The 27,318-nt window shown below is 38.5% G+C and overlaps 1 protein-coding gene across 2 annotated transcripts in view; it reads left to right on the top strand.

Annotated features, from left to right (window-relative positions):
- LOC119657104 overlaps positions 1-27,318 on the top strand; it is a 126,535-nt gene that overhangs the window by 82,879 nt on the left and 16,338 nt on the right. Inside the window, exon 3 of one of the 2 annotated variants that reach the window (XM_038063860.1) lies at positions 22,026-22,079. The exons of the other annotated variant lie outside the window; for it this stretch is intronic. Coding sequence (XP_037919788.1) covers positions 22,026-22,079 — 54 coding nt within the window. The remainder of the gene's footprint in view (positions 1-22,025; positions 22,080-27,318) is intronic. 2 annotated transcript variants of the gene reach the window in all.

Genomic DNA, 27,318 nt, shown 5'->3' with positions numbered 1-27,318 from the left:
GGCGCTTTGGTGAAACTGTGCTTGTGCTTTATCGCTAAGGCGAGGATACTCGAATTCCACCACCAGTGGTTGAACAGACAAAGATTATCACTTGCCTCCAACTTAAAATATCTAGAGTTCTATTGGATGTTGGTCGGTTCTGAATAGAAGATACAAAAGGACCAAGCTTAATAGGATCTAATGAATCGCATGTGCAAGCACTACTGGGGCTCTCTAGTCATGTTCGGCAGATGCACTTACTATGCATCCTTGTACAACTTCATATCGTGTTACATCGTGCAGTGCTGTCAGTCTGCGTGAGTCAGGATGGTGGGCACCGAAGCCTAAACAAATTAACGCCGGAACACTTGGCATTCCCAATGAACAACGTGGCACGCAAGCCGAGTTTCAAGACGAATTTTGCGGTGGAACTTCCAACCAAGTTAGAAGGAAAGACCGCTAATATGCTGCGGGGTTACGACGTGGTATTCTTTATCAACACATCAAAAATAATGTGCGAAGTCATAGCATCATAATTGTAAAATCAATTCGTCTTGTCATAGTGCTTGCCCTTTAGGAGAGCTTGATTTGTTAACATCTTCAAACTTTTTTTTTTATAGCCGAGTGTTCAAGGAGGAAAAACTATTCAGATGTTAGAAATATTAACCCGCCTATTTTCCAAAAAAAAAACCGATCAATTTCTAGAAATTATCTTTCTATAAATTGCAAAGGAAAAGAGGTCCGTTTATCACCCATTTTCTTATTAAATAAATCTTTTTCGTGGTTTTTGTTTACTTGAATATAAAAATTACCAAAAATTGTTGTTGACATTGTTTCTTACACGCTGGGGTGCAATTTGTTCAATCCATTTATCATGGGAATCCCGTCAAAAAGAACGATTAGCCATGAGTTATAGGGCATTAACTCCAATAATAAAATCGTGTTGCATCTGCCAGCCTCATCGTCAATTTTTTCCCTAGATCGTCAACTACAATAGTTACAATTTCTCCTTTCACTACTGAAAAGAATAAGCCACTCTCAAATGTGTTGGAAACCATCTGGTGTTTTAACAAACATAGCCATAATCCGGCCGCGTTTATAACGCCTGCTGCCACTGAAAGATGAACGATGCGATCCTCAGTGTTGGAATTGTTTAAAATGGCAGAAAACAAGCCTTAATATTGATTTATTGGCTTCAGACCTCAGCGTGCGTATGTGCCGTGGAAGTTTAGTACTCTCTATCAAATGTAAATATTCGTCCATCATTAAATCATCTGACGTGAATAAATGTATTTTCTTTTTTCTGGGATGCTGGGCCAAGGCGGACCTCGTCGTAAACTTGTCTCTTCTCTCTGGCTTTGTGGATTTTCTCCTCGTGCTTCGTACATCTTCTTGGTACACATTTACCTACCGTTTTGTTTGTTTTAAAAGTTTTACGACCTGGTGTGTAATGCAAATATATTTAGTCGGTAAAGCCATGATGTTAAATGAATTGCGCTCCTACCATCAATTTTACTACCGCTGTATACACCAGTACGCGGGATGATTGACTGGTTGTAACATAAAATCGCAGTGAATGATCTGAGATTTTATGATCAATTTCTCCATGCTGTGGAACACATCATGCCCAAACGATCATTTTACCGCCATTGTGTGTGAGTAACATACGTCTAATGATTTTATTACTGAATTGGTACAGTGCGGGTAGATGAAAATTGCTCTTACGTTAATATTATACATCTAGCTGTTTGACTATTGGCACTGCAAACATGCACTAAGGATCAAATTTCTGCAGAGTGTAGCAGTTAACTCAGCAGAATGCCAAGCCCCAATAAAATCAATCTTTTTCTCTATATAATAAATATTCGGCAGCCCACACCTTCGAACTTATTTAATTGAGTTTGCTGATTCCTCGTAAACAAATTTGTCTAAGGATGCCTACTTGATGCCAATACGCAAAGGCAATTTCGCCTTCCGTAGAAAAAAGAAGACCTGGCAGACCCTACCTCAGATGGAGCGATGGTGCAGGCGAGGGCATTAGACAGTTTTGAGTGATATCGAATTGGTTGGCTTCGGCGCAAAATCGGGGTCTCTTGCCGTTAATCATGATGATGAGTTCCGCCCAGCTTTGGTTTGAGTTAACAATGGGAGTATCTATTAAAATAGATTGCATGCCATGCAATGATTTTGAATTTGCCTTACTTTTTGCAAAATGCTGATTTCCTTTCTCAGGGTACTTGATGATATTTTGATAATGAGTTTTGTCGTCCTGTCTAATTCAGTTCACCCTTTAATTTACTATTAACTCATTCCTTTTCCTAATGTATTGGAAAATTTTTTACGACTTCAATCATTGACGGTGATCAACTTTATCAAGCGACATTACTTTTTCCGCATTCCTTCCACGCCGGTTACACCACTTTGTCGCATACAAAATAGAGGTACCATCACTGGTAAGATGGAGGAGCTTGCAAGCTCATCGCAAGAGAGACGTGTCAACATTTACGTTTTGCGAAAAACTCGATGGTGTGGTGTCAAAAGCTGCGACGTAGGACGTGAAAACGTTAAAAATAACTAAAAATAGATAAAAACTCTTCTACTTTGCTAGTTCTTGCACGCCGCCGTCTCTGAGAGTGTCTGACATGAAAAAAATCACGCTATTTAATGACCAATTGATGAAATCCAGTATTTTCTGAACTGCCCTCATCATTAACTTCTTTATCACCTACGCACCACAGAGAAATCCATCTGACAGACCTGATGACAGACGGAAAAGGGTAAAGCCTTCGTTACGCAACATGACGATAGCGAAGGTATCTTTGACTTTGTTGACGCTCCCTGCTTTCCACTTGCCACCTACTGACTTCCTTTTATACTGAAATCAGTAATACGCGAATTAAATAGTATACGATTTCGCAAGAAAAGAGACTGATTTCAATCACGTGACTGCCGCCTGTTTCGAGGTCGAAAATACGTGCAATGAAACGACAAATATGAAATCTTTAATGCCACCTAGCCCGGTAAGTCGTTTATCAATCCAGATAATTGACTTTTAAATGACATCGTCCAAATGAAGGTCTGCCAGAACAAAATTTTTTCTCCGCAAAACGCAATTCGTGAAAGAAAGAAAGCGATCGCTGCAACCTATTTCAAAGATCTTTACAATAAACTGGACGCACTTGGGACGGCGAGGGAGATCTATCTATATTCGCTTGTCAAAAGCCGAGACCAACGCACAGGATATCGAACATTTCTGTCGTATTGATCATACATGTGGACCAATGCTTACCAACTGCCGGTTTGATGACTCTCTCATATTAACTCGAGATAGTGCATCGGCTGCTACGATGTAAGCGATATTAGTTGGAAATGTCCAATGTCAAAGGTCCAATGAAATCAAACTGTCTCAATTATCAACGAGATGTGATCTTAATAAAAAGCGGACATCCGTTAATCACATGCCAGAAAAGTTTCATTGCAGTGTAGATTGCGATCATAAGTGCTGTATTTGACCTATTATTGATAAACTGTTCCAGCGTTCCGCCCACTCCTCTAAAGATGATCTAGCTCGTAGGAATTGGCAGTTATAAAGCAGTTAAGGGCTTCTAAAAGTGGAGAATCGTCTCTGCTTTTCTCGGTAGGGTTCTGATGCCTTTTTGTTTCTTGAGATAGCCAAGATACTCGATTATTGGTTTCCTAAACGTACATTTTTAAAGTTTTGTGTCTGTCTGTCTGTCTGTCCGTTTGTCCCTCACATGCATTTTTCTCCGAGACGGTTGTAGCAATTGACACCAAATTTATTAGAAAGGTGGAAACTGTGAACACTCACGTATATAGTGAGTTAAATCCTTTTACGTCGAATTTAAAGGGGGTCGCCATACATGCAAAAGGCGGTGTCTTTTTTTCAGCAAATATGGTCGTTTGGGGTATCAAATTAAAGGTCTTGGTTAGTACTTTTCGAGGCCGGTCTTAGTTTTGACATTTGTTGGAAAGGTATGGAGTGCAGGGTGTGATCATTTCTTTAACGGACCCATTCTCAGAAACTGCTGCTAAAATAAAATTAATAATAGTACATTACTTTAATTTTTAGTAATTGATAGAAAAACCCCCCTTAAGTTCCTCTTAAAATCACGGAGCAGCAATGTAGGCTACATCATAGAGCATGAACCAAATTTGGTGAAAATCGCACTATTTCTAACGAAGTTATAATAGGTCAAAACTGTCACTTCTGTACAATATTAAGACTTTGAATGTCAATATCACTTGAAAGTGGATATTCTCACATAATATATGCATATATGACGTGCTACATACTAATGGGACAAATGCACACTCAAGCGTCTAGCTTCCGGTTTCCCGACTTGTTCTACATTTATAGCCAATATATTTCCACGCAGTCTAAATTACTTTTAAAGGTTCAGGGTGCTTCTTGTGTCCTGGAAGCAGGGGATGTCGTCGCTTAATGCGTGGCAAAAGTTTCGTACGAGGTCTAAGGCAATGTAAACAATCTAGCGTTGGAACATTTGGTCTTCGTTACACAAGTCAAACACTTTTTTTGTTAACGATAGAGGAATCCCTGAGTTCGCTTTTCACTTGACGGCAGACTGGACCAATTGGAAAGAGAGATTTTCTTCCACTTTCCTGGTCCATGGACTACTCTTTTTGTAACACAGCAAATTCAAAAAAATTCTCACGAACACGTACAGTCCGAATTGTATAATAACCCCCAAGAAGCTGCTCTTTGTAGTCCCAGATCATGTGTTATCAACTTTTGGCCGCACGTTTTTATCAGTGCATTATTAGCAGTATATAATTCTAATTTTTCTGAAGTGTTTTGATTCTTATTCTGCGGTAGAACTGAACCTCTGTCAATAAGGGAAAAGGTTCCGCTTTTCCCATCAAGAATAAATAGTCGGTGATTATTGGGCCGAAGTTGCCCACTGCCATTCGCAATTCCAGGTTTAGGAGTTGCATAAGGACTTATTTATTTATTGGTTCTTTTTGCACTGTTGTAATTCCGAGTAGTTATTGAAGCTCCGTTATAATATCTGCTATTTTAGCCAGCTTTTCGACTCACTAGATACCACCAAAATGACACATATGGTTTCCGAAAGTTGCTCCAGTAGCAGTAACCGCAATATTGTATCTATAACCTACTCTACTGCAACGTTTCAAATAAAGTGCAAGTAATCTATTGGTTTCTTCTATATGTCCTTAGCTTTACGATTTCATATTTACTTTTTGGCTGGAATTTCACTATAAATCCTTTTTGGTACTACAACTATATAGTCTTTAAGGATGCCTTTTATAGTTTCAGCCATAGCAGATACTCAGCTCTTAGTTGCAGTAATTTGTCAACTTGAAAAAATTCGAATATTACGTCAGAATTCAATTTTTAAGGTTTTGTGTAAACACAAAACCTTATTAAAATCGGTTTACCGTCTGTCTGTCTGTCTGTCTGTCTGTCTGTCCGTCACACGCATTTTTCTCGGAAACAGTTACAGCGATTGACACCAAATTTGGTAAAAAGGTGGGAACTGTGAACGCTCACGCATACAGTGAGTTACATCCTCTTACGTCGAATTTAAGGGGGGGTCCCCATACATGCAAAAGGGGGGTGTAATTTTTTTTTTTCATCAAATATAGTCATGTGGGGTATCAAATTAAAGGTCTCAGTTAGTACTTTTCGAAAACGGTCTTAGTTTTGACATTTGTTGGAAAGGTGGGGAGTGCGGGGGGTTGAAAGTGACCATTCCTTTACGGGGGCCATTCTCAGAAACTACCCATCGGAAAAATCTGAAAAAAATCAAAAAACTGCCACTATATGGTGCCTGGGCTTCGAAATACCTTCCACACTGATATCTGCACAAATAAAGTTAATAATAGCATATTACTATAATTTTTAGTAATTCGCTGCAAAACCCCCCTTAAGTTCATGCTAGGACCACGAAATTTCGCAACAATATAGGGTGTAACATAGAGCATGATTTTACCAAGTTTGGTGGAAATCGTACTATTGCTAACAAAGTTATAATACGTCAAAGTTGTCGCTTCGTTGCAAATTCAAGGCTATAAATGTCAATATCATCCGAAAGTGGATATTCTCACATAATATTGTATATGCATATATAACGTGCTACGTACTAAGAAATGCACAAAACCTTTCGTACCTGAAGCTTCCAGCTTCCGGTTTCCCGACTTGTTACGTTTAAAGGAATTAAATGTCAATGTGATAAGATACGAGATGGAATCTTTGTCATGGGTGTTTGTATTCGTCTTTGTGTTGCTTCATCGCTGTGAGCTTTTCAATTGAATAGGGTTTAGTGTGATAATAATAAAACTGCAGCACAGTCTCGTTGGAAATAAAGTTGGGAAATAAATAGTAATACGAAGGAAATGACTGTCTATGCCCCATACTGCACAAAGGAGTAAGTATGATAGGAGACATACAAATACTCCCAAGCCAAGAGTTTGTCCTACCGTTTGCAATCGTGGAAACATCTGGTGTTGTATTTACAATAAGATTCGTATCAGTTTGGCTGATGAGACGCGTTTTTCATTTGTAATTAAAAACTAATTCGAAATAAGAAATGCGCATCATTAAAGTGAGCTGGGATTTTGCCATTTGTTTCATAACCTTAGAGGAAATGGATATTTATCACCACACTTCTGAAATGAGAGAAGAATTAGTTGGCTCTGAAAAGAAGCAAGACGTTTGACCCGATCGGAAAGCTAAGGGAGACATTTTTTCTGCCACGTTTTTGTGTTTGTTGATGTCCTTGGAAAGGTAAACCGGATGGCTTAGTGATTAGAGCGCTAGGCTGTCGCAGCCTTTCAAATCTCACTGGCGGCAAAACGGTTTGTATCGTGACTAGATTACGTATACCAGTGGACTCAGCTGTGCATGAGTACCTACCCGAATCAAATCAGGATAATAATCACGGACGAGCTCAGTGCTGATCACACTGTTGCTTGGTCTTGAAAGAAGTGGTCCAACACGCTTCAAAGCCCAGATCCAATGGGATTGTGCGCCAATAAAGAGGTTATTATTACTAGATAATATTGAAATTTAAGAGGAGCGGCAGCTTTTGCGGAAGGAGAAGAAAGAACTTTTCCTTCAAGACAATTCACTTTAGCAGTTATTATTACCAAAATTACACTTGCTCCAACGATATTCAAGTGTGCGAATGGCTAACGAGTTAGAGGACCAACCTGCCGCAACTAAAGATCGGGGTTCAAATCCTACTGGCGATAAAGGGATTTGTATCGTGACTAAATGTCGGTTACCAGTTGAGTCAATTGTGAGCTAGAAGCAGAGCTAAATCAGTGCCATAATCCTAGATGTGCGCATTGTTGGCCACATTGCCTACGGTCTTAAATCAAACCTAAATCCAAATTGACTGTTGCACCGAATTGATTATTATTATTATTCTTCAATCCTAGTGATTATGGTATTTTGTGAAAGATAGATGTTTCTATCGAAAGAGGAGATCACTAGATTTCTGAATAGCTAGCACTTGAAAAGACACATATCAACTGAAAAAAAATTCTGTTTGAAAAATATAATATTTGTCTCTATGTTGACGTCAAAACTGTTCAGATAAATCTTGGACGTAAATGGATAAATTCACTTAAAACAGTTTTTCTTACATATTTCAAACCTGAGAATATTTTCTCCAACTAATTCTTTTAAAATTATTATCCTGTATTTAATACATTAATTGATTATTAATTGGCTTTTCCATTTTTATTCCAGGTAAGTTAACATTATTCCACTTTGGTAGAACCGAAATCGGCCACAAGGTTTGTGTACTTTTGATGGATAAAATCTTCAAAGGAGTAAGTCTTCAGCAAAGGATGCTTATTGATAAAAAAACATTATTTGTTTATATTCGTGACCTTTAAAAAAATCTAAATTGAGTTTTTACTTTCAATCTTCTAAATTACAAAGCGAACAGCCAGTTCCTTATTACTATGTCGTCCTCCCCTTATCCTCCATTAGTCAAGTTCGTTAATAGTTATCTATGATAGCAAAAATTATGTAGAAAATTCGAATTATATTGAATCTTGTTTTCTCCGTTAAGAACTATCAAATTACCAGTAGGTAGATTAGTAGAAGAGAAAAGTGGGGATATTCGAAATGCTTAGGAAAGCCTACGGTGATGGGGTGATGAATAGACCCCTAGGGATGTCCGTCCTCATTACAAGCGGAAGACTCGTTGCAAGACGAGCATTAAGCTTTCTAAGTTTAAGCACGCGAATATGCGGGATATCCAAACCAATCGTTCATCGCATTTTAACCGGTGGTCCTCACATAAGAAAGTCTGCACGAGAATGGTACCGAAAGTCCTGATGAGAGATAAAGGAGCATCATTTGTTGACGTGCCAGGAATGTCATAAAAGCTACGAAGCCGATCCAAAAGGGGCACACTAAGGAGTCTTCTCGCCTAAGAAATCGCGAATCCAGACAAAGCTTGTTGTTGGGCGCTTCTGATAAGAAACTGACAACAATTGAATGTACTGATTGTCCCAAAGTTACTCGCCAAAATGGGTGTGGTAACGCTGTTCCAGTCACCGTACCGCCTTAATCTGCTTCCAGAAGATTGAAAGCAACTCGGCATGTGACACTGGAACGGGTAAAAGTAGCTGTGGTGACTACACTGAAGGAGATTCCAGTTATCGACTGCCAAGGCACCTTGATTGATTAGGTGGGCAATACTTTAAGAAGATATTTCCAAATTTGTATCAAATAAACGATTTTCGAAAAAAATATTATCACTTCATGATCACTTAGCTTCACTTGAATGTTGTCATCTCGCGAAGTGGCAGAACTCTGACTCCTCAAATACACTAACAAACGCTTACATGATAGCATTTGTCCTGAAGGGTCGGTTGGAGAATATTGGTAAGCCGCCGTCAGAAACGCTAGTCAGGAGCACAAAATAAATCTAACTGCAGAAATATGGAACCAGATCAACAAACATAAAGACTTAATAGTTATTATAGACGCTGCGTCATGACAGGAAGATCAGATGGTCGCAAGTTGGGATTAACTTTTGAAAATTCGAAAAGTATTCCGTTGTAATTGATTAAGCCATATCCCAATTTTTTTCCTTGAGTTTCCAGCCTTAATGACTTTTCAACGAAGAAGCCAGAAAAAAACTCAACTAAATTTTTTCCGTTACAAAACTAACGTGCTTCCTCCAAAGTTAACCAAATCAAGTCTGTGGGACTATAGTTGCTTCTAACATGAGTTCAATTTTCTCCAGAGCTGGCCGGGCATCTTTAAACCCCTCGCGGGTTCCACTGCATAATATACGCTACAATATATATGTCGTTTTTATTTGGTCAAATATGTCGAAATGGGAAGAAAATTGGCTTAGAACTCGTATTTAGGAAGGTGCAATTGAAATTTAATGTAGAACAACAAAGATAGATTTAACACTATTTGTGCAGCAACCAATGTCGTACTTGGTACAGCCGCGCTAAAAATAAGGTTTCCTTTTTGCACAAGCTGATTTCCATTACATTTGCATTTGCAAGTATTATTGCCTCAATCTAATTTTTTAGAAAGCTGTCGTTCCATTTAATGGATATGCACGCTGAGCTTAGATGGTAGCTTTCACTTTTTAAGTAAACTGCATTTTGAAATTCCAACAGGTGTTTCATCCACACTGAACTATATTTAGTTCGATGCTGCTTGTACCACTAATGTTCGTTTTTTTTTTAAATTTAGCCTTAAGAATTTGGTTTAGACTTGACGGTGTTTAAATTTCCGGACGTAACCGTAATATGCATCTTCATATTAAACTGTGGATATTGCCACCAAGATAAAGATGCCTTCCACGAATTCGTTTACACTCTTTATCACTACTAGTTCTGTTCGCAATAGTAATTTCCGCTTTAAAACTCTTCTACAATATCTCGACTGCTTCAATCGAACCTTTGCCCCCTAGTTATCTCAAGCCAAGAACCAGATTCTTTTAAATCTGGAATCTTTGAAGCGATTTTCTGATTACGTCACTTGAGTTGTCGCATCCTTTCTTCGTTATGCATTTACGTAGTTAGCTCATTGGAATTTGATGATGTTGTGTCCCTACTACATCTATTACTTTGTTGGGTTATAGAGAGAGAGAGATCTTATTTGCAACATACATATATTATCTCCTTTAAAGCTATGCACATTAAGAAATATTCTCGCTAGTGTAATAATTTCTCTTCGTTCTCATTAACCATCAAGTCCGCTTCTTTTTCCGTGCTATCAATTCAAACATGTCAGCATTCACTGGGATAATAATCTTATCGGGGTAGACGCACCGGATTGTATGTTATCTGTCCCAGGAGACTCTTGATATTCTTTATCGCCTGTGGCTGCTGTAACTTCACTAAATCAAGGCAAGAAGTAGATTGCATTTGAATGAAGATGCCGATTCAGTAACTACTGAGGATACTGTTCCCATTTCTGATGTGAATGCACTATTTCCATATTTATCATCGTAGAAATATGTATTCAACTTGTAACTTTATTTCAGTTGCATTATTGATATGGAAGTGACGTGAAGATGTAGAAAATGTTCCCTTAGGTCGCTGATCGCCTCTGAAATTCGCTGGAATGATTTATTAGGGTTTTCCTATGTGACGCCCGAGATTTCAACCTTTCTTTCGATTTTTTTTAATAAAGAGAAATGCAATTTTTTCAATTTCATCTGTGAGAATTTTGCAGCATGGTCATGCCTTTCGATATTACATCACGGGGCGGAGTTAGCTTACTTTCCGGTATCGCAGTTTGGACAATCGGTCTCGGTGTCTAATTTAAACCTATTCAGGTATTAGCGGTATCTTCCATGGTCGGTGAGAAACTAGGTGAGATTATAATTGATCTCCTCATGTTTTCTCTCCACTCACTCCCTGATATTAGGTGTCTAACAACCCTTGTTTGAATAGTCACATCGCTGTCGCCATCTAATTATTAATCTTCTATCTGTGCATCTATTTGTCTCCCTGTCTGTCACATGCAGTTTTCTCAGAAAAGTTTATATTGGTGGGAAAGTTGGTCTCAGTTCAGACAGTTAATACACAAGGCAGGAGGGGGGTGTTTAGAAGTTGATCATTTCTTTCGCGGACCCATTCGAACTTATCCAACCCAAAAATCTGAAAAAAAATCACGAAGCAGCTACTATACGGTGCCTAGGTTCATATGTTCAAATAAAGTTGATAATAGTATACTACTATAATTTTTAGTAATTGACTACAAAACCTCTCTTTCATCCTAGGATCATGAAGTGCAGTAATATAGGCTATAACATAAACTATGATCCGACTAAGTTTAGTGGAAATCGCACTATTGCTAACCAAGTTATAGTAGGTCAAAGTTGTCACTTCAGTCCAAGTTCTAAGCCTTTGAATATCACTAGCACGCGAAGGTGAATATTCTAACATAATATATGCATATAGGTACATTACATGCTAGGCTCTAATCGGACAAATAGCCACTCAAATGTTTTCATCTAAGAAATGCACAAAACCTTTCATACCTGATCCGTCCAGCTTCTGGTTTCCCGATTTGTTCCTTCATTAAAGCAGATTATTTTTCAGAAACTTTCATATTCAACTATTCAAAACTATTGCAAGGATGGCATATTGTTACTATTGTTCCACCAGTTTGCGCATAGACTAGCCAAAAAAGTTTTTTGGCATCCCAAAAAACGGATGCCGTAATCTTTCTAGCGGATTTTAACGGGTTTACTGGATTTCGACTGGAAAAGCTGCATTCAGCCCATTTAGATTTGTATTGTCGCAATCTAAGTTTCAATATTAAAATTAAGATCTACTCAGAATTTTTCAGCGTAGACCTTAGGGTTGGCTATCATGGCGTCATCCACGTAGAATTCGCCTGGAAGCATTTAAGGTTGTCTGTGATATATGTTCGGAATCGCAGCAGGGCTGTCGGGAGGACAGGCTCTGGAAATGTTGACACATGAGTGACCCAGCGTTCAAATAATCCATTTGATGACATAGCTCTTACTTGTTTTGCTTCGCTCACACCGGGTAAGTCGCCAAGCAGCACTGATTCAAATTGAGGTCCATGTCGGACGTGATGGTATTGGGAGTACCAAAGCGAAAGAGACAATAATTGTACATAGCTGTGATATTCCTAAGCTTTAGAGCTTCGGGCACCACCTGAAAGATGTTCCACTATAGTTAGATAGTATTTGTATCATTTAAATATCGTTAACATGACGATGTTGAAGTGAATACTGTCAGACTTCTGATTAGAACCGTCAGTTTTTGTTTTGGAACATTCTTTAGATGATGTTGAACTTGAGCGCGCTAACATGCTATGCAATTTGAAAATCAAAGTAGGGCATCTCGTTTGAAACCAGGTTGGATGTACTTCTATCGTAACTGTTGGCAAGTTTATCGCTCTTCGGGATATATATGGAGCAAAGATTTTGCAGTAGCCCTATATGTTCAAGCCGATCTTAAGCTCTTGCAGTATGAGGGCTGCACTACCTTGCAGCAGTTTTTGAAGCATGTTCTTTTCAGGGGGAGTTCCGATACTACTAATTGTAATTGAGACATGCGGTGGGATTTATTTGTCAACTTTCTACGGCAACTGGTTTGTATCTTGTATATCTCCTATTGGGACTACAATGTAGTTTGTACTATTTCCAGGATACAACCGCTTGCTTTTAATGTACAGGCAATTTAATGTGCGGTTTATACATCCAAGGGCTGCTCAAGGGCTTTTGAGAATTTGATTTATTTTGAATCGTGATGTCACATTGACCGAAACAGTTGATCGTTTGTCGCGTGAATTTCGGCTTCGGGTTGGTATCCTGGATTCAGGGTTTATATTCGTCTTTGCCTTTGTGAATCTGTCTTGCCGGTAGAGTCATAACCTGTACGATATTAAGTATGATGATAATGAAACTCAATTTTAATAAAAATAGAACTATCCGAAAATGAATCAGAATACGAGACTCCGTTTAATTTGCACCTGGGGCGTGACTTTGTCTTCTGATAAATTCTAGATTCATCGTGCCTCCCGGGTTAAAAACACTTCAAAGCAGACATCACATCTGTTGAATTCTGCATTGATGTTGTTATGGGCAGGGACTATGGGTTTTCATGTATGTTTCTATATTTACTGAGGTGGGTTGCTGACGAAAACCCTAATTTTCATTTAGGCATTAAATGTGAAATCTCCGCCTCTTATAACGCATGAAATCATTTCTCTGAATTATTTTTCCGTTAAGTAGTCCCATAAAATATTTTCAGAAGGTGAAATTCAGGTGAACGTGGATGTTCCTCACGCGTGAAATTAAACGTCCAGGAAAATATCAAACAAGCCGTTTCCGATGTGCTGAAGCTGCTAATGAAATTCTTCTGAGCTACTGGATGCCCAATATCGCAAACTTTGTTTACCATCTCCGATAAATGCAAGTGGGTTTTGCCACTCAACGAGTTTCTTTGTTTGCAATCCTTCGAGCGAACTTGAATCTTTTCTTAAAGTTGCGCCACATCAATTATTGAGCATCTAAGTGTAATCTTGCGGTGTTTCTAGCAATTAAATTGTTTGGAATAATTAAGACTTACCTTCTCTATTCACTAGTAACAACACCGATTTTTCTTGTAGCGCTGATGAACAGTGATATGTTGGATACTTTTCACCGACAATTTCAATTACCCCCGATGGGTAGGGCCTGATCGCACAGATCCCGTTTCAATCCACGATGATATGACCAATAATAAAATTAGTGCAGAATTGACGTTTTGTACAAACTACGGAACGATTTGAATGAACGTATTACTACGATTTCACGCTACAATCCAAAACCTCTATCCCTCTATGATCCTTTGCCGGACCCTGTATATTCTTCCTTCAAAGCATTTTTATGTAGCTAGGACAAAAATATAAGAACTTAACACTCAATTCTTTCAATGAATGTTCTTATTATTGAATCGTCTCAATTTTTAATTCGTGGCATACGTACCTTACTGGACGCTTATCTGGTTTACAATGAACGACAGTTTTCATCCTTTAGTAGCTGTTCTACCAAATTTCTGTGGTTTTTACGACATCCTTCAAGGAGTTTTGTACTTATTATGACTTCTTCGTTGGTTTCCTTGGCTAGCTTGCCTACTTAACTCGTGGAAGAAATATTCATCGCAAGAATTCGAGTCCTGATTTCACGCTTCCATTCTCACTGATACCAAATGTTCCAAACGTCAAATTGAGATACAATCTTAAATTACATGTGCATACGCTAACAATTGAGGCTTTAATATCGAGCATAGGTATTTTGCTTCTGTTGTTATTGTTGTAGTCTGATAGTCTGAAGGTACCTAAAACCACGTACCAGAACAGCTACCCAGCAAGATCATACAGTATGAAATATGATCTTATATTTACGACGCGTTACATGATGAACAATATTGCGGTTTTGCGAAAGATACTGACGGACCCATAAGAAAATAAGTTAAAAAACACGGAGAAAAGTTTTGCGGCTGCTATTCTTGCTCATACGCTTCTTTTCACTCGACTTACTACGGGTGCGCAATTTTGCGTTCCTTCCCCAAAGAACTACATGACGTGCCCAAGAACCAACTCCAATGTGTACATTCTTCTGCCAGGTGTGGTATAAATTAAATCAATACGCTAATTGAACTCATATACTAATACATACTTACCTACTGAGATGAGCATCGGAAAGTGATATATGATTCAGGGAGCCTCTTGTGGCGTAACGGTGATCTTTGGTACTGCAATCAACCATGAAAATTAATGATCTTAATGATGGTTTCGAAATGAGTATTCATAATAGCTTTAGCTTTTTTTTCTTATCAGTTTCGTAGATCGTACGTATCATACTAGTTGATAGGCGTCGGGGCATCGCTAGACTTACCTTTGTGTGCGCATCTATTATTTGATATTGCCCGTAACTTATCCTAAATATACACTGTTAATAATTCGGATCCATGCACGTATGAACTTTGAAATATAAGTGCCATGTGTATTTCCATAACCAAAAGCGACTTGACCCCAATTATTGGATCCTATTTTGAAGATAGAAGATCTTATCTTGAATTAAGAAATGACTTGAAAGTGGGTCACAATTATTCGCAAATCCCAACTCCTCTCCAGAACCTGCTCCGAATTGAATTCGTCAGACTGTTCTCAGCAGTGAATAGATGTCTATCTCCATTTCGATTACAGTTCAAAATTCATAGAGGTCTCAATACCGAGCGTCGCATCCGGTGATCGATGATTGAAAATTCTTCCCCTCCTTTCCAACCAACCGCAAAATGTCTACGTATGTACCTTTCCAAGAAGGCCTACCTTGGTCCCAAACAAAAAATCCCATCTTACCTTGAAATATGAGCAGCATTGATTACTGATGCTTATCAATTGAATGGAATGAATCGATCAGTGACATCTGACCCGTTTTGTTTTTGTTCAATTTCCATTATTGATTGGAACGCGTGTACTTTTTCAATTAACTTGGGAATGGGTGAAAGTGATGGTTTTTCATGTAAAGTTTAGAGGAGACTATTAAGATTTCTTCAGAAGATCAATGGTCTTTTAATGGCTGTCAAACGGCTCAAGCTAATTATAACCTTTTGGAGATTACGGTTAATGGTGCCACTATTGGGGAGCTCTCGTATTATTCTCTACTTTCGAATTGAGAATAATAGCCACGATCATTTTTTGATCACTTTCAATTGATTTTTATTCTTGTGATAGCATTGATGGGTTTAATGTTCGGTCGAAGTAGTTTTATTGGGTTTTTATTTTCAAATTAACAATAAATCATACTTTTGTAATGCTACACTGAAAATAATTTGGAGGAGTGATTAATAAAGCCTTTATTTGGAACGTGAATGTTGATACGAAAGTTTATATCAGTTTCAAGAGGTTAATTAGAATTTGATTTGGCGGAAGTATGAGAATACTCTAAACAGATTAAAGTATGTTTGTATTATGGATGAATGATAGTTGTCAGATACCCTAAGAAGTATGCAAGGATAGGTAGCTTACCGTGGAAGGACCTTTGAAAGGATATGTAGCCCCATTCGAACACGGTATTAGCCTAATAAAAGTTCCAACAGCCATCAAATTCGACCCCTATTCTCTTCAAGTGCCCTGTAGAGACCGTGGTCTTATCGTTAACAAATTCTTTGCAGTTTCTTGAGATATTTTGAAATTTTTTTTGTTACAACATTTTGGAGATGATAGCTCTATTCTGGGCTGAGTACAATTTTACAATAGTAATAATTTATCGCCAAAAATTCCTGCATATGAATCCAAACGGCAAGACCTGTTTAATGTGAAATTAAGCTGCGCGAATACGAAGTTAGACAACTAGAAAAATTTATTTTTCACTTATAGCTGCAAGAGCCAGAGATGGATGAAAAGTGAATATTCTGGAGAAAATCATTATACGGTGTCGTAATTATCACTCTCTTCTCTACTTCAGTTACCTCCTCCTATCCGCAAGATATTTACTTAGGTTTAGGAAGGGAGCTTGAGGTAACGTACTTTGTACTATCCTCAGAAAAACGCGTCCTTGTCGGCGTCAGGACATAAATAAGTCAGTCCAAGCAAAACAAATACGTGTTTGCACGCACAAAGCACCCTCACCGGAAATATCGAGGAACTGGCAAGAACCCTTCAATACCCTTAATTCATATTAGCGCTCTACAAGAAACCCGATGATCTGATGCTAAAAGTTGCGACATACAATGCGAGCACGATAAACATCGCTATATACTTCTCTATTTTGCTTACCCGCACACTCAATGCGGTGTGAACATTGCTATCTCAGAGCATTTTCGTGACGCCATTAAAGAAGTCGAACGATTTGATGACCGGTTGATGAGGCGCACAATCATCAGGTGATCCCCCTATTCGCTTCTTCACCACGCATGCACCACCGACAGGTCGACCTGATGCCTTCTGGCACCTCCTCGATGGAAAAACTTGTAACGTGCCCGGTGGTGACTGTCATCATTGCAGGCGATCTTAATGGTCATGTGAGTAAAAAGACAGATGACAACAGGTGCCATGGGGAAAAGGGGTTTAAAGCGCGTAATAAGGGTGGCGAGCGTATAGTCGATTTTGCGGGCAACCATGACGCTGTGTTTGCGAATATGTGATTCATCAGACGATTGTCTCATCTTCCTACGTAAAAAGCAAATCTACTCTTTTTTCATAAGCCGCCAACATTTTACCACCGTCACTGATTGCAAAGTCGTTCGATATCAGACCATCGCACCTCAGCATCGGCCGCTAATTGCCGTCTTGCGAATCAAGCCACCGATAAGCTCGCGGCGTATTAAATAGTGGCGACTCCGTTAGAAAAGGAAGAAATGATTTCACTTACGCAATTACCAACCATTACGAAGCTTTAAGAATCATGAAATCAAGTTAAGGACACGATCGACAAAATCTTCGAAGTCACCAAGCCAGGTAAGCGGTTCATAAACCGAGATACTTGGCTTTGGAATGACGATGTTCAAATGAAAATCCATGAAAAGAAACGCCTCTACCACAAGTTTCGTGATGATGAAACACCGGTCAATTGCCAAGTTTACAAGTATGCCAATAGGGAAGCAAAGAACCGATCAGCCCACTATAAAGATCTTTTCGATTACCTGGACGCTCGGGATAGCGAAAGAGATCTGTGTCGACTGGTGAAAAGCCGGCCCCAACGCACACGGAATAGCAAACATTTCTGTTGCGTTAATGACAAGAACGGTGCTTTGCTTATTGACCGTTGAGCCGTGAAGAATAGATAGCGAGTATATTTCGAGCAGATTTCAACGCAAAAATTTGTTCATCCTTCACAAGCATTGCCGATATATGGAGCAATTCCACCTGTCAGCGCCACTGAAGTCGAGGAAACATTGAAGCGAATGAAATTGGGGAAAGCAACATGACAACTGTATCCGCGACATTGTTCAAGTAACCGTCAATCAAGTCGGGTTTGTCAAGAGCTGCGGAGCTTCTGACGAAATACACGCTATACTGTTACTCATGATGAAACACCATGAGAAACAGTGCTCTCTTTACATTCCTAGGTCTAGAGAAGGTATTTGACTGGATACCACACGAGCTCATCTGGTCTGCTCGGCGACAACACCTAGTACCAGAAGAACTCCTGGCCAGGGTTCAATTGCTCTACCACATTTCGAAAAGTAAACTTCGAATTGTTAAATAACTCGGGTCAATGCTATCAGCCAATGGGGAACTTCGCTATGAGGTCGCTTAACTCATTAGTGTAATCTGGATGAAGTGGCGTTCCACAATTGGTGTTTTATGAATTCGACATATAAACGAACATTTCAAATCTAAAACTTACCGCCTCCTCCGCTCTCTCGCCTCTATGGTTCTGAGTGTTGGTCGACTATACAAGACAATGAATAGCTCTTGCGGTAATGGAGACATGGATCGATCACATCCAAACTGAGGATATGCACGATCCATATGAGGTTGCACCGATTGTGGAGAAATTGCGAGAGAGGCGTCTTCGATGGTATGGTCATGTAATTCGCTCGCTAAGATTTTTCTGAACACCGAAGTCGATTGTAATTGACCAAAAGGCCAACCGATATATCGATGGCTTGATACGCTGACCCAAATCAGGCATTTGATAGAACAAAATGGCGCAACCCCTTATAAACGGGACAAACGCTAAGAAAAAGAAAATTGAAGGAATGGGATAGAAATGATCCTGACTGCATAAAAGAAATGTGAAATTACTTTTTTAAATGGCCCTCGTATTTCTTCTTGTTGCCAATATTGCCTTTTTACTGCCTTACTCAAAAACTGTGGGTTGGACATTTTTCATCTATGCTGGTGTTATCTGCTTGCTCGTGAACTTGCGGGTTCTTTGTCCGGCCACAATTTCGAACCGAAAGCTACATCGCCATACGGACCTCCATCTTTAGGTGGGATCATTAAGGGTCGAAGACACAGAGAGTAAACTATATCTATGGAAAATGGCAATAGTTATATTGCTGGCTATGGTATCCAGTAAAATGCACTATTCAAAAATGGCTGACGAGTTGGTCACCATAGAATATCAGTCTTCTCGAGAGGTGTTCGGTGAGCCCACCTATTGTAGCCATAAGTCTTCTCAGTGAAGTAGAATATACTAGTAATTAACAAATATGAAGTGGGAATAACTGGTAATACTACAGGCGTGCAAGACAGTATTATTTCTGCTTGAAAAAAATGTCGAATGAGACAACAGGGTTTGGACAATGGGACGATGAAGCTCACAGTGTATGATAAACATGCCCTAATAGTGGCACCACTTGAATGCGGCCAATACCCAAAACAGATCGAAATCATGCTCGGAGCAATCTCTATAATCAGGTAATTCATTTTTTTTACTCTCATATTTTTCCACGGATGTCCGATCGAGGAAGAACCGACCATGGTTGATCTGCTCGCCGACAATCATTCATACTGTTAGAGAACACTTTCATCTCAACCCTGTCTACAAGTAAAAGCATAAATAAGCAAGGCGATCGAAATGAGCTTCTCAAAATATACTATATATCGTATTTTACGCGACGATTCGCGTTCAGACTTAAAAAATAAAATCTGGAATCGTCCAAAATTCTGTTAAAACGATTTCCTGAAAATTAGCGTCGGCGAATTATCCTTTCCGATAACAAAGTGTTCTTCATCGCGAAAAAAAAAACACTGATGATCTGATAGGGTATGTAGTATCACAGAATAACATAAGGGTTTTGTACTTGTCGAAGTCTGGTATGAAATATAATTGAATATTAATTGCTTAATATCGTCAGCAGACGTGGAAAAGAGGACAAGACCCTAAACAATAACACTTACGAGGAAATTGTGGTAAAATACATCGGTGGATTTCAATGCAACTGGGTCTGTGTTTTTGTTCATGTGGTAAGCAAAATCCGCCAAAAAATTCTGTAAAAAACTAAAGCAGGCTGCAAGTAGGTTCTTAGCGAATTCCCGAAGCCGAAGCTTTTAAAGGCTATAAGAAGCGGTAAATACCGAAACGCAGTAGAAATACGTTACCACCTTCAACACTCTAACAAATTGAAAGTATCGCCCGAAACAGTTCGGCGTACACTGCGAAATGCTGGTCTTAGAAGACGTGGAAAAGTTAAGGAACCCCTACTAACAGAGAGGTATCAGAAACTGCGATTCGCAAACAAGCACAAGAACAGAACTGAAGAAGGTCAAACGGCCAGACGAAACCAAAATAAACCGTTTCGAATCCGATGGCCATGAAGGAGTCGTGAAGGAAAAATATAACTCCACAATTCAAAGCCCACACTGAAGTTTGAAGGAGGCTCAATTATGGTATCGGATCGTACGCCAAGAACAAGAAAGAAGAGATGGGATAAGTTAGCAGGAAGAATGACAACAGACTCTCATAGTAAGATTCTACGAGTTCATTTGTTTGAAACTATGGAAGATTTAAGAGTTAAAGCTTTAGACGTTGAGTTTCAACAGGACAGTGATCCCAAGCACACAGCGAAATCGATCACCAAATGGCACTAGGAACGTCGAATAAAAATGTTAAACTGGCTTCCCCAATCTCCATAAACCCCATCGGACACCTCTGGACTGCTTTAAAACGACCGGTCGTGGTCAGTCGGGGACACTAACCGAATTGTATTTTGCTGCTTTCGATCCTTTCTAGTTAGTACTTCAAATAAAATAAATAGTTTAAGAAAATATCAAACAAATTTTCTGAATCACTGTATATTCAAATGGGTACTTGGGTTAATTGTAATGAAGCGAATATACCTTTCCGAAGCCAAATTCAGAATTGTCCAAACCGAATTCTTAATTTTCCAAATTATTTTCAGACCTCTCCAAACTAATTTCTAATTTTTGATTTAAAATTCACACTTTTCCATTCCAAGATCAAAATTTTCTATTTCAAATTCAGAAAGCTTCCAATATTTTACTAGAAAGTTTTATACCAACTTTTTACCACGGGAGCGGGCCATCGGTTTATTATAATTATTTGTTTTAATGGACCATTGTCTTCGGTCCTATAGCATCTTCTATGACATTGTCAGCCGGTTCACACTTCTTAAAAATGCAATCTGCACTTTTTGGATAGGCCCTTCCATCATTTTCGCGAAGTCCTATCGATTATCAGCGGATATTAATGAGGTTCTACGGGAAATAATGGATCGAAAAAAGCAGCAAAAGTTAAGGTTATTACATTTTCTTCTCAAACAAATAATAAGAGAAAATCGATGGGCCGCCCAGATTTTTCCTAAAAATCCCAGCTCTATCCTTATCCAGTAGAAAAAAGTGGGTATAAAACTTTATAATAAAACATTCTGAATTTGAAAGCAAAATTCTGGCTTTGGAATAAAAAATCTTGAAATTTGTTTTGAAAAATCTGTAGTTAATTCGGGAAAATCTTGAATTAGCTCGGAAAATTCTGAATTTGCTTTGAAAAATTCTGAATTTGACTTGCAAAGTATATAAAAAACAGAGGTTACCTGATGTAACATAAGAAGCCTAAATCAGTTTCGAAATTGTGATTTTTAGTCAAATAACCCATAAAAAGAAGGGACTATACAAACCCTTGTATGCAGCTATTGTTCGTCTTTCTTTTCTGAAATGGGTAAAAAATTCCATCTAAGCTGTCTGTAAATTATTACTTATGCCCCCTAATAGCTGCAAGAGTCGTTTGTAATTCTTCGCTTCCGGTTCAGCTGAGTGGTCAAAGACAGGAATCAGCTAATGAATGATTTCGCATTTCATACATATATTATTCATCACATAAGATGTTCTTTGATTAGCTAGCAAAATTGAATTTTCATTAACATAAAATATTCCGTGTTTGTAAATCTTCCAGATTAGAAATGGTGAGTCTTCATGTGATCCATGAATTATTCACGAATTGATATCTTTCTGGCATCGAGTCCTCATACTTCTCGAATCACATGAAAACCAGCAATTCAATATTCAGCGTATCATAATTTGCCAACGGAAATCGTTCATATAGAATTTGTTTTATTTGCAGAGTGGATTTCCACCCTATAAATATAATTCCCTTCCTGATGCGCTACACCTATTGGTGAGTCATAATGCTTTACACTCACATTCATTTTGAGACGTACATACTACCCAGCAACCCTTTTTGTAAAGTCCCATACCTTCTAAATAATCAACGCACGTTCGCAAAATTAATAGATATTCACCGTAGTAATATATTCATTCATCCCCCATACTTTTGACTCCCCCCACCAATTTGTATGCAGTTCCAATTTCCTAAATCGACTCTTGTAAGGACATACGGAAACGAAAATTCCTCTATGAATCGAATTTAAATTTCCATTCTTTATGTATTCATGTATGTACATAGTTTAAAGTCCCCTTTTAGTCCTGCTTGAAGGATGTATATCCGCATGTTGGTTCTTAACCCCTTTGTACAGATTCAAATTCTTAGGGCAATTTTGATTGAGTTCTTACTAGCCGCTGTGTTCATTTTATTCATTTTGAGCCGTTAAAGCCGTTACAGGGGTGTGCGTTTCGAAAGGAGTCAACCGCATACAGTGAATTGATATATTTTTCCTTTTATTGCATGATATTTAAAATCCTTAAATTTGTATTGTATAAAATGGTGCTTTTGTATCTAATATTGCGCCCATAAAAAAATCTGAAGAATTTTTAATCGAACTTCCAACTCCGGCATACATTTGAAAGCAAAAGTAATTTTAATATATCAATAATGGTCTAATTCAGCGTTTTTCCGGTGAAACGCTTTCTACAATTTTCATACAACTTTCTTCATTGCCTGACTAATCGCCTGAAGTTTGATAAATTATGCTAATTCGATTGTCTGCGGCTGCAAACAGCAAAGCATATTCATCTTAAAACCAAGTGCACAAATGAGGCGTACACCTGAAACATTTCACAATGCAAATACATGAGATTGACTACGGCGGTGCTCTTCTCCTCACATCCATCATCACAACGTTATACCCCCAAGATTATCATTACCAATTCGTTTTCCCTAAAATGCATTTAACCGACATTCGAGGTCACCTACATGCTCCGAGTAAGTCATCCAAAACAATTTTTTCTCATTTTCCGTTATGCATTATGAAAATCCCCGACATTTTCTCTAATTATATATTCTCAGACTTTTACATTGATATAATAACCTATAGTTCTTGAGCTCGAGCGCCGAGGATGACTTCTCTTACTTTACCTACCGCACAACGAATAATTTCCGCGACATGATACTCACCTTCGCGACTGATTGATAGTCATGGAATTATGTGGAAAATGATGTAAAAATGAAGTAAGAACGGCAATTTGTCAAGTTTTGATCTCTCGAAGAAAAATAATAATGGGGGCGATCCGATGTGAATGTCGCGCGATGATATGATGTGACAGCGAGTAAGACTTTTCGAGATTATCAACATTAGTCTTTGATGATGCGTGGAAAACTCGAAAAAGGCGCCGTGATGAATAGGATCTAATCAGCAAATTTATTTTCCAACTAGAAAGGGGAAGGGCCGTGTATTTCCGGTGATGTTGCACTTGAGATGTGTCACCTGTTCCTACTTTATGCTAATTGAAAGGAAAAATGAATTTGTTTGTTACGACGCCCAGAATTATGTTGATACTGCTGGAGACAATTGATATTTTAAGCATCGATTTTAGTTGTCGAGACTGTTCGCGGCTGCGTTGGCGATTGACTGATTACTGATTTTCAAATTACTTTTTGAAGTTACAAAAGCTTATAAATGAAGCTTTTAACTCATGAATTTTCCCTCATTGCAATTCTTCGATTTAACTAGAAAAGTTAGAGCAACCGATCACGGCTAAAGAAAAGGGAGAAGTCTCTATTTAAATATCTGTGCTAAGATCGGCTAAATATTTAAAAAAAAACGGAACTAAGCGTTCAACCAGCAAAACGAAGTCTCCAAGGTTGGGAAAACACTGCTTTGGACTAAATGCTATTTAATCCTCCGGGTTGAACACAAAGTGTATATTTTTGGGGAGCTGATTTTTTTGAGACCCATTTGAGAAATTACGGCTAAAGATTAAGATATCGGATTTTTAAGGAAAGGAACCGTGGTTCCAGGGTTTACGCCTTTATTAGACCCATTTCGGTAGGCTTCGCTAAACGAAAAACGCATTGACTACAATTTAGTATCCCAATTTCAGCATTAATTTGTGAAGAATATAAAGCAGTGAAAATATAAGTAATACCATACCGTTACAACAGTTCGTTCAGAGTAACAGAGCTAGCAATACTCCACGGTCAGATGGTTTCAATTGAGGGGTTCCAGATACATGAAAGATCTCTCCCTAAATATCCATTCCCGATGAATCGTTTAAATCAAGATCTACTGTTGCCTCGATATTCTTCGCGTGAGACCAGTCAATACGGGACAACCTGTCGGAAATGATTGCTTTTCCCTTTGGAGACCCGAGTGTTTTTTTTTGGTAGTTTCAGATATTTTACAGATTCACAGATTTTAGTCCTTGACCTGCATGTTTTAGGCAAATAGACCCCAGTCCACCTAAAAATCTACCAACCCCCGACAAAGGATGATCTCGGACGCGGGCGATCATCCCAGTCGTTAGCTACTCCGGAATATGAAGCATACAAGTGTATTGGTACTGCAGGTCATCTGTTGAAAACAGTTAGACCGTTCGTATATCAACCCAACCATCATACCTGCAGATCAGGGGGTTTGGTGAAATTCTCTTTCGGGGGGCGCCGAGTCCACATCTGGAGATATCGTTTCTCCTCAGCTAGTCCATACATGCAAGATAAAGAATGCAGTACAAAATCTTGAAAGCCTTTTCGATGTGCAATGATAACCAGGTATTCCTTAAACTTCAACGTCCATCTGGCAGTCTACCGTGAAGGTCTGAATGGTTCATCAGTCATTTGTGCAAAGTATTATCTGTCACCAATTCGAATGTTGTACTTTCAATGCACGCTGGAAGTTTGCAAATTGCCTCCACCATTGCTTCATGACTGTACAGTTCTGTTGAGCCTTTCACTGCGACTCTTATGCCAAGTTGACATTCTTCACAATGTGTGGCGAAACGTTTAGAGAAGTCAAAGTCAGATCTGTGCAAGGCCTGAGCTAAAAAACTACTGTTGAAGACATTGAAGGTCGAAATACCTTCTTCAAAACGAAGCATCTCTGTCAGTAGGGAAACATAATTAGCCACAAATTTCTAATACTACCGAACATTTAGAGCTGTTCCATTTCAAATTAGTTTCAATAAAAATAAAAAAAATAAAATAAAAGTTTTCGAATAATTCTCCCTCCAGTTGGATGTACGTTGTTATCCACTCCAAAAAATATATGCCTGATAACTGATTCGGCAATTGATTTCTGAGGGCTCCCCCAAAAATTTAGTTAACAACTACCTACCTATATTTTCAATATTATTTGGAAGGTTAGAAAGTGGAAATTGCCCTGAAACGTGGAGTTTGTCAATGTATAAAAAGCGGTCTATCGCCAGGGATCAATCCGCCTCCGTAAGTTTTAATCTCCAAAAATACATTATCTTTACCATGCGGTGAGCCGATTGTGGAAGCTTAATGCGGATGAGTGATCTTATTGTTCCCGTAGCATCAAAGTGGAATATACTCCGTCCATTACCTCTAAGACTTCTTCTGGAATTCAAACGAGACTTTAACCTAGAACAGTGGTGTATTAACTCCTTTCTCTATTACCAACTTTTCCTATCAAAAGTATATTTACGAACTGGCGTGGAAATATAAGAAAGCTCAAGATTTGAACAAAGCCAAGGCCAGGATTTATGACCACACTTAATTGATCTAACATCAACTTTAGAAGGTATCAGTAAGAAATGAAGTCTTTCCGTTAAGGCCAATATTTTCAGAAATTTCTGAAAGGCGATCATTTGCGTAACCTAGTTCCAGGATAAATACCCATATGTGTAATGTATTATCCAATATGAGCCGGGAAACACTACACGGTAAGATAGGAGTGAGCCAAGGAACACTGGCTACAATTAGAAAAACCGTGTAAGCCTATTACATGAAGTCAGCTGCACGTGCAAGTGGAGAGACTAACGTCATCTCTATCCGTCAAACCAAAAATAAAATTTAGAGCCGTAATAGTTTATTTTCCATAAGCTCAATTTTGTGAGCTCTCACAAAAGTAGAAACATTGGGCACCATTTGTGACAAATATTAGGAATATTACAGGAAAGTTGAGTTTTCGAGACGCCCGAGAAAACATTGCTGAGTACTAAATATTTAAAAATTTCACAAACCTCTGAAATTTTTTTTATTTTGCTTTTCCCCTAATATGGCGAATGAAGGAATCGCTTAGTGCTTGTGCAAGACTGTCCCAGAAGAATATCGGGGTTCAAATCACACTGGTTTCAGAAGGATTTGTATCGTGACTTGATTTCGGATATCGTCGATTCAGTTGTAACTTATTCAATGGGTCAAATCAGAATAATAATCAAGGGCGAGCACAATACTATCCATATTGCCTTCTACAGTTCTGCAGTCCGGTAATGTATTATTAGGGTATGTAATGAAGCACTAACACGTTTCGAGGCCCAGATCCAATTGGATAGTCGCGTCAAGAATTATTATTATTATAATATGGCAAAATATCTTCCAAAATAAAACAAGGATTTTAAAATACATATGTAAAAATATCTTTAATGGTTATCGGTCCCAAAGGACTAAGCATTTTGTGGGGTCCCTTGATACTTGTGGAATAGGGCTTTTTTACACCCGAATGAAGGCTTGATTTGATAGGTGAAAAATTGAGGTTTGTCCTATGGAAACCGAAGTTATGCCTTATATTATTTCTTATACGCATGCTAGTTCTTGTCCTTCTAGGATGAAATAAAGAAGTTTTCGGGGAAATTTGTAGAATATAATAATATGCTAATATTAATTTTATTTTAAATATCGGAATGGGATGTATTTTGAGACGTAGATTGCGTAAAGATGCACCGTTGTGAATTTTTTCAGATTGTTCAAATCGATAGGTTCTGAGAACGACACCTGTTTCATTTTTTGGGGCACACTTTTTGAGTTCAAACTCCTTGCTTTGCTTCACCAAGTAGTAGAAACAAAATCAGATTCGAAAATTACTAATTGAGCCCTTTCATTTGATACCCCACACAATTTTACATATCCCTTTCTCATATATGGGGAGCCCTCTCAAAATCAACGCAATGTGACACCATTTTCTAGATGTAAAGAGATTCATAGACCACACCTTCTCTCCACATTTTATGACAATTCGTTCAGCCGTTTACTGGAGTCAATAAAGTTTTGTTTCACACAA

Source organism: Hermetia illucens, chromosome 5 (genome assembly GCF_905115235.1).
Source record: "Hermetia illucens chromosome 5, iHerIll2.2.curated.20191125, whole genome shotgun sequence".
In the NCBI taxonomy this organism is placed as follows: Eukaryota; Metazoa; Arthropoda; class Insecta; order Diptera; family Stratiomyidae; genus Hermetia; species Hermetia illucens.
This window is presented reverse-complemented; position numbering and strand designations above follow the sequence as displayed.